Below are 9,348 nucleotides of genomic sequence, written 5' to 3' on the forward strand. Positions count from 1 at the left end.
TTTGGGTGATTTGGAAAACCACCCAGTCCACCCCGGTAACAAAATGTGCACATGCACACACTCTACAGTGGGGGGAAGTGCAACAGGCCAACAGCATGTGCCCCCACTCGATCATGATTGGAGGAAGGCCCCTCTCATCCTGATTGGATGAAGGCTTTGCCACCCGCCAACAAAACTGAAACTAGGGTTTTTTGACCCCAGTGGCTCACTGGGGACAGGGAGGAACTCCTTATATGGTCAGCACACTCTATGGTAGGGAGGATTATCCAAAAAAAATAAGAAAAAATAAGTGATATTTGAATGAAGTGAAATCACTGAATATACCTTTAACATGATGATATGATCATGCCGTCACGGGGGTAGACATACACAGAGCCTTAGATATAGTGCTGCGTTCACTTCATGGGGCTTCAGTCCAATACATAGACTCCTACATAGACTTCTATTGAGAATGGGGACAACCAACTGGGACAAGTCCTGGACCGGAAGTAGGCAGAAAAAGCATTGGACTCAGGCAACAGCCCAGCTTTAATGATCTTAAATCCCTTTATTTTATATTGTTTTGTAGTAATACAACAAACATTAAAGAGACTTTAGTTGTTACTGTACAATACTTTAAAAGAGTTGTTAAAATCCAACTCCAGCTTGTCTCAGTTCAGGCTCCATGAACAGCGCTCGAGCGCTCGGTGTCTGCCCACTCAATATCGTAACTCTTCTATTAGATGGCTCTGGACATACACACATTCAATTAGGTTTATTTTGCCATCGACTTGAATGCCACAGTGACATGACGTCACAGGGGGGAGGGGGAGGGAACCTACACACACACAAAGACACACGTTGGGGCGGTTAGCACCGCTCAAAAACACATCCGTTTGTTATTTGTTGCCTCGGTCGGAGACTCTCTCCACAGAGCTGTCAGTAAAGCAAAAATCACACCCGCGTGAAGTGAGGGTCGCTCTTATCATCGTACGTAACATCATGCATCATCTCATACTGGCCAATCAGAATGCCTGTTGCCTGTGATTGGTTAGCTGATTTGCTCGACTACATATGACGTAAATGTTCCCTTCAATGTCAACAGCGTTTTTATGTGTTGATGTTTCATTTACATCATATTTGGCCGTTCATTGTCAATAGCAAATCTTGAGACGTGTGGGGACAAGATTTAGCGGACATTTGACCTGAATTCCCCTTTCTTTGTCAATGGCAAAACTTGAGACGTGTGGGGAAAAAAGCTGTTTATAGGAGGGGCTCAAAAATCACACCCGTGTGAAGTGAGGGGCGCTCTTATCATCGTACATCATCATCATTTGCTCAGACACATATGACATAAATTCTCCATTCATTGTCATTCTCAAAAATGGACGCACAGATATCTGTCCTCATCAAGAAAAGTGCACTCCTCTTCAATGCAAGAGATAGGAGTTTGTGATTGCAGGTTTGATGCACCGCATATACGCATAGATAGACTGCTGCTGCTCATTCCGCCATATTGGCCCTGACAATCTGTGCGTATCTGTGCGTGCATGTCAATCGGTGGACAACAAGATCACGAACTGCGGGTGCGGTTGAGGTTTCAGGGTGAGACAAGAAACACCGGAATATGGTCCATCTCTCTGAAACATGTCTGGATACGGGAATGCCTTCTTCAGCGATCAAGCTGTATTAATTGTGAAACAAAAAAAATGGCTTGACAGATAGTGATGGAAAGAGCATATGGTTCCATGTCACAGCCTTGCACACACTGTCCAACCCAAATTTGACAAACTTAACAGATAGTGATGGAAAGAGCATATGGTTCCATGTCGCAGCCTTGCACACACTGTCCAGCCCACATTTGAATCACACATTGAGGCTCCAAACACAGAGCAAAACGTAATTTCACTTCCACCCATAGGGGGCGCTACAAATGTCACTGTTGAAACCAGATGTTTCACCCCCACCAGATTAGACATAAATGATCTTGTGACTCAGGTGAATGACTGTCAGACAGGGTTATGATAACCTTGCTTGTAATTGCCTCAGAAAATGTGTGTGCCGGACCTTTCTTACAAGATAATTCCCCACACACAGCTTCTTCATGTCCGGCTGCACCCCATGACTGACACAATCCTGGGTAGGCAAGCAGGCCTGGCAGAGATCTGCACTCCAAGAAGCGCACCTTTCTATTTTCTCTCTTTTTTTTTCTAATGGGAGGGGGAGTAAGCCAGAACACGCTGTCCAGGAAAATATATTGTTGACTTTTCAGTCCAGACGTGAAATGTGTGCATGATCCGCCATTGCCGATGAGAGCACATCATAATTCCCCCACATCCAATTGAAGCAGCTTGTTGTCACCTGCGCCTGCCCTGTGTCCATCTGTCCACGCTCTGTGCGCTCTGTGTCCATCTGTCCATCTACGCTCCCTTTAATTTGACAGCAAGCGGGCAATATATAGACATGCCTGCCTCTTTTGAAAGATATCACCCCCATGTAACATGAATAATTCAAACAGAATAATTCTGCTATGGTTCCTGTGTGAGGTGGGACCAGTGTCGTCCCCCCCTCCTTCCTCCCAGCAGTAGGACAGCCAGGAAGTTCATACATAAAAGATGAAAGGTTTGATGGCCTCGAATGGATCCAGGGACAGGGACCTGTGCGCCTTCGACTTTTACAGCCACAGCCTGTTTTAGCTGCACGGAGCCTGTGAACTGCCCCCGTCCTCCTGGGCTATAGCCTGCATGGAGATCGTTCAGGGTAATATATCTGTGCCACCATATGCAAGCCTTCTCTCTGCAGTCAGAGCAGGGTTGCAGTATAAATAGCGACAACACATGCATGAGGGAGAGGTTGAGACGTAAACTGAAGCTAATGACTTGTGAGGCAAGTCACGGCAAAACAACAAAATCTCTCAGTTTGTCTTCAAAGAACACCATAGAAAAACGTCATGCTCTAAGTTAACTCCTTTGAACTCTAAAGGTATATTAAAAAGCTTTGTGCTGGAAACGGAGATGTTCCCAAGATCACATTCAGTTTCCTTTCAGTATACAGTATGTCGATAGCTCTTTCTTAAACCGGGAGTCATACACTGCATACTTTAGTTTACACTACAGGATTTGTGATTGTGACCTAAACTCAGCTATCTAATTTGACATTAAAACCAACATTATCTTGTGCTACAGAGAGCCCAGACTCCTTACAAAAGTGGTACGGACAGTTCCATTTGAGTGGAGCCAAACCCTCTGCCCACCGCCACAAACCTGATAACATTTCACTAGAGCACATCAAAGATTGGCATATTTCTTCTTTCTAAAGGAGTAGCCTGCGAGGCGTCTGGCATATTTCTTCTTTCTAAAAAGGTAGCATGCGAGGCGTCGATAGCCTACGAAGAAAGGACAGTACAGTACAGTGAAATGCAGCCCTGTCCGTCAGTCACATCCATGACATTAAACTCATTAACTGCCAGAGTTTCCTGCATAGCCAATAGCCTAAGTCTATCTAGCCCCTGCCAGCACTTTTGAGTATTAAACTTCCAAGACCCACAGAATATTTTTTCTATGACGATGTAAACACCAAATATCTCAAAAGAAAGAAGGGAGTGGGAGGGCGGGGTGGGGGGGTAGTCACTGCGATGTTCCGTTCTTTAGTTATTGGCAGTTGAATATAGCTTGTTTTCACCAAAAATGCTGTTTGGACTATATATTATTAGTCGGCTTGGATACCATTTGTAAAATCTGCCTCAGGTCTTATGCTGCATTCACATGGAATCAGGCAAGCGGTAGACGGCAAACTGGACTTCATTTTAGTGGACGGGAGGAGCATGCACGGTAAACGGAACAGGACAGCACGGCAGCCAGAACCGGCTACAGTAACGGCAGACAGCATCAATGTAAAATAGCGGTCTTTTTAGCGGTCCGTGCAATCCAGCAGGTTTTGCCGTCAGCTGATTCCATATGAATGCAGCATTAATGCTCGTTTGCCACTGAGCCACTGTTGGGGCGGCAGTGGCTCAGGTAGAGTGACCAGATGGGAACCGCAAGGTTCCCAGTTCGAACCCTGTGGGCTCCCCCAGAGTTAGTGTCGAAGTGTCCTTGAGCAACACTCTGAACCCCTAATTTCTCCCGATGTGCAGGTTGGTGCCTTGCATGGTTTCCTCCGGCATTGGTGTGTGAACGGGTGAATGTAATGCACAATCTCTATAAAGGCAGAGCATGTGCATTGGATAAAGGCACTATATAAATGCACCACCATTTTAATGGGCCAAGGTCATAAACCAGTGGGTCTGGTGACAACATTGGAAGAACAAAACAAAGGCTGTCTCTGTCATCGTCTACTAAACTAGTGTGCATGTAGGATAGCTTTAAATGTTTGTTTAAACCTCCCTCTCCCTCTTTCTCTCTCTCTCTCGAACAGCAGACCCAACACCATACTCCCACTGGACATTTGTCATCAACACTAAATCCAGGATTCCTGCATGTTTTTTGTGAGGGTACCTACCCTAGGGGACACGGGGAGAACATGCAAACTCCACACAGAAAGGCACTTTCGCCAACCCCGCCTCGTGTATGGGCACTGACGCGCGGCGGCTCGCCGTAACCGGACCGCCCCCCTGGGCTCGTTCCTGGGGGTCTGGATGTTCCGGGGACCCCCACACGGTAACTTTGTCATTTCTCTACCGTTTCGGAAGTGGGGCAGCTCGCTGGAACCGGGCCAGCACCCTGGGCGCGTTCCTGGGGGTCTGGATGTTCCCGGGACCCCCGCACAATACACTACAATACAGTACAGACTACAGAGCATAGCACAGTAACTATAACAATAAATGTATATAGTTGCACCGCTCAGTTCACACACATGTGATTTTTTAATAAGCGGCTGTGAAATGTGCGCATTACTGTTTTCATTGGTTTTTGGTTAAATACAAAAAAATAACAATCACAACACGCTTCATGTTGTAGTTTGGCAGCGATATAATCTTCCAGAGAAATAGCCTATTCTGTCAGATCAATGGTATGACCATGTGTCATTTGTTTACATATTTGGTTTGCTTTACAAAGTCCTGTGTAACGCTAAACGGGCCAAAATCTAAATGCAACAATTTAAACATTTGGTCCCTGATCCGGGACCTTCTAAGCGAACTTTGGATGTGAAAGCGCTTTGTGAAAGTATATGAAAGGATGTGGAAGTCACTGCACACTGTTTGTCTGATTTTTTGCGTTTTTAATAATAGGGATGTCCCGATCACGTTTTTTTGCTGATCCGATTCCGATCATTTGATTTTGAGAGTAAGACCCCGTAAGATAGCGATCTTTCCCGATCCAATCTTTATATTTTATACAACACTGCCATGTGAGAAATGTACAGTATGTCTAGTCTGTTGCCTTTTAATAATTCAAAGTAAAAAATATGCATAGTGGGGGTTGCATTAATTTTTTTCATCTTGGGCCTCTGACTGTCTTTGTTCCCACCATTTATTTATTATTATTATTATTTTAACCGCCGTTTTAAAAAAAAAAAGCAATGCATTGCGACTCATAGGAATAGACTATGTGACAACCGGGTATAGTCTGGTGACCACCGCAGAGACGGGTGACAGCCGGAATGTAGACGGCACCCGGGAGAAGTATGGTTTGGCGCCCCAGACTGTGTCTTCCGCGAGGAGGAGGCCCAACAGCCCACGGTAAGGCCTTTAGGAGGACCATTCATGCCACAAGTTGAGCCTGCAGCACCACCGTTCCCCTGCAGCTGGAGCCTGCAGAACCATTGCGGCTTAAGAATCCGCCACTCCTGAATGAAGTGTCTGGTGCTGGGTTTCTGGTGCAACGCACAGGTCCTGGGCCTGGTGAGAGCAGGAGTGGACCTGGTGAGACGTAGGAGGGGCCCGGACAGGAGTCATGATCTTAGAGTATATATTAATAGAGACGTCACCGGATTTCTCCTCCCATCCACTTGCATTAAGTTGCTCAAAAGCGCATGAGGCGATTTCACTCCTCCTTCCGGGTAGGAACAGAGTGCATTCTGGGATGGATTGGGCCAAATCGTGAATGTGCTGGCCGTTGACTATCATTGCACGCGTTCACGTATGAAACAGCGCTAACGTGTCATTGCCCCATAACGTGAACGTGCGCAATGATAGTCAACGGACCAGCGTTGGCTCGAGCTGCAATACCAAATTCGGCCACTATGTCCATTTCGCCTCAGGGTTTCCTCCGGGTGCCGTCTCTATTAATATATATACTCTAATGTCATGATATTCAACCCACAGAGCCTAGTCCTTCCACACGCCAGACCTCCCAGTCCCAGCAGAGTAGTGGGTATAGCTACTGGGACGTAAGTCGGGACTTGATCACCCCGGCTGGGTCACCCGAGTGAGGCGTATGATGTTGCAAGACCCGAAACCCCGATGACCTTGGGATACATTACTGAGGATACATCCCAGGTGCATCCATGCGATGTTTTTTCGTTCTGAGCTTTTAGATCAGCTATTTTTGAATAGCCAAAATGTAAAATAGGGCTTAAGTGTTTATGGACCCCTTGGAACCTCCTCAAGGACCCACAGAGATCCTTGGAGCCTACTTTGAGAGCCAGCGTGTTATGGGACTTTGAAACCAGGGATGAAGTGGTCAGAAGAAGTATATTGGTCTAAAACATAGATCATCTCCAACTTTCTGATCCAATCCTCATTGGATTGCACGCAGCAGAGCAGCAGAGCAGCAGAGCACACAGTACACTCTCTGCATTACCAAGTGAACTGAGGATTTCACCGTCTATAGAAGAGTAGACCTCCATGCTATGTCTTTCATTCACAAAAACAGACCTAATTAATATTGTGAAGTGAAGTTTTGATAAGGAATCACACACCTTTATATATCATCTAAGGTTTATGTGTCAATATGTAGATTTTTTTACTACATATTATCTATCTCTTTTTTCTTGATCTCATCCCCCCCCTCCCCCCCTTGCCCACTATGTCCAGTGCAGTTCAAAGCACAGTAAAGAGGGGGGGCAGGGGCACATCCAATGCATCCCCCTCCCCTACACAATGCAGAGTGAGCACTGCACAGATGCACACATCACATTATTATTAGTACATTATTTTGCATAATACATATGCACGCACACACAGGAAATAGCAATGGTTGCCAGAACAGTTAATCAATGCCATGCTAAAAAATGATGGGATCCAAAACGTCTCCAGCTGCACACGTTAAATTCTCTCAATCTCTCGCTTTCCCTTTCTCTGCCTCTCTCTCTGCATAGAGAGGTACTGAGGTACCTTCTCCAGAATTTCTACAGTGGAATTTTAAGTGCCAGAGAGAGCAATGTTGCATTGATTGACCACATCACATCTCCAATCTGTGGCGATATAGTGAGAGTCCAACGTTACACACCTCGACCTAAACATGTTCCTGACATTCCACTAACCACCAGCCAATGAGTGGATTTGATTTGGTGGAGGTCACAGAGAGAGAGAGAGAGAGAGAGAGAGAGAGAGAGAGAGAGAGAGCGAGAGAGAACTCATGGCATTCAAAGCATCTACAGTATGTACTTCCAATTCGACTTTCAAATGTAGCCTGGAAGGGATTTGAGCATATGCTGCCTGGGAGAGATTAAACGTGAGGATAATTATTAGAGGTGGCTCCCTGGAGTTTTCTAGCTCAACATCTTCACAAGCGGAAAGGAAGGCGCTGGCTTTTGCTCCCATTAACTGATGAGAAACAGTGAGATATGTGTGTGTGTGTGTGTGTGTGTGTGTGTGTGTGTGTGTGTGTGTGTGTGTGTGTGTGTGTGTGTGTGTGTGTGTGTGTGCTCTGAAATCAAGACAGTCACAGTGTAGCCATGGAACAGCAGAGTAGACAAAGGAAAACTCCAGTTATAACTGAATGCACCAACAGATGGCTTTACAGAGAGATAAGAAGGTATACATATAAATTACCTCGAAATAAGAAGGCTTTGCTGCCGTTGTGAAGCCCTGCCACTTGGGTAATTCCATAAGTAGCATTCGCCAGGTCAAGTTCATTGATGACATCGATCTGGTAATCTTGATCTGTTCCAAAAGCCAATACTGTCAAAAGAAATATCAAGGTTAAGAGCATGTTCGGGCAGAGACATTCAGAGTACTGTCTGGAACCTGCATGGGTGACTAAACACGCTGAATTCAAACTGATCTGGTCATTACCGAAATGGCCATGCTTTAAAAAAACAATATTACAAACAAAAAGCCACTAATTTCTATGCATCCGTCCACGGTCGGTCCACAGGCTGCGCTGCTGCCAGTGTAGACTATCCCAGAAAGATGCATTGAATGTGCCCAGGTAATCAGGCAATCACCTGGGCATCCTGGACAACAATTCTGGCAATGGCAAATAATGACATTTTACAACATGATGCTGCTGCTTAATTAATAGGAGAACCGAAAAAGTACTTAGAGTAAAACTGATAAGCTGTGGTTTATATTCTCCTACGTATTAAGAACCCCCGAAAGACAAAATCAATATAAGCTTAATTTCCACCTTGCACGCGCGCAAGCTGGAAACGAACGAACAAGCCCCGCCATATCCATACTGTCATACACATATAATATACATTATACAGACTCCACTCAGCCAGAAGAACAACACTCATCCAGGTAATGAAAGTATATCACACTACGAGTCGACATGCAGCTTACCTGGTTTGGTGAAAAAGACAAGCGATAACAACGCCACGGGGAAATCCATTTGCGTGCAGTGCGTGTGTGAGTGCGCGCGCGCGCGTGCGTGCGTGCGAGTTGCGCTGTACAGTTTCCTCAAATGTTTTTTTGTGTTTGTTTTCTTTTACCAGCAGCTATACCCGGTAAACCTACTGTACCACCAGCCACCTTAATAATAATGCTACTAGTCCTCCGTGTTGTTCTTCACGCCGCTCCGCCTTGCTCTGCTCTGCTGTCCTCTGCTCTGTAGGAGCTGCTGCTTGCCTGCCTGCCTGCTGCCTCCACACTGTGGCTGCATGGCGTGGAGACACGGACTGTTCCACCGTCGTGGCAGGTGCAGGGGGGAGGGGGGGAGTGTGACCGTCCACTGGTGACGCACACTCTCTATTCGAGCATGATGTGACGCAACACACTTTCATATTTGACATTTATATATTCGTTTATTCGTAAAATTAAAAAACAAACAAAAACAAATGTCGAAGCAAGCGGAAAAGTGGACGATAGATCTCCTACACCCACCAAAAGACCATAGGTCTCCCCCCCCCCCTGCCCCAGACATGAGAAAGATCCAATTTTCGGAGGTGAGGTGAGAGGAGGCGGCTTTTCAAAGTAAGTCAAGGGTAGGTCATGAGAATTCTATATCTCCGGCAGATGGTTGTGTTTCAGTTTAATACGGA

The 9,348-nt window shown here is 45.9% G+C and overlaps 1 protein-coding gene across 6 annotated transcripts in view; it reads right to left on the reverse strand.

Annotated features, from left to right (window-relative positions):
- The window catches only part of LOC306920665 (protein kinase C-binding protein NELL1-like), a 424,011-nt gene extending 415,004 nt beyond the window's left edge, over nt 1–9,007 (reverse strand). For all 6 annotated transcript variants that reach the window (XM_079497477.1, XM_079497478.1, XM_079497476.1 and 3 more), the window contains exons 1-2: nt 8,651–9,007; nt 7,916–8,044 (exon numbers count right to left, since the gene is read on the reverse strand). In XM_079497477.1, the coding sequence (XP_079353603.1) occupies nt 7,916–8,044; nt 8,651–8,699 (178 nt within the window). In that variant the 5' untranslated portion in view covers nt 8,700–9,007. The remainder of the gene's footprint in view (nt 1–7,915; nt 8,045–8,650) is intronic.
- Nucleotides 9,008–9,348: the final 341 nt, after the last annotated feature.

This window comes from Electrona antarctica, assembly GCF_951216825.1.
Source record: "Electrona antarctica genome assembly, chromosome: 3".
In the NCBI taxonomy this organism is placed as follows: domain Eukaryota; kingdom Metazoa; phylum Chordata; class Actinopteri; order Myctophiformes; family Myctophidae; genus Electrona; species Electrona antarctica.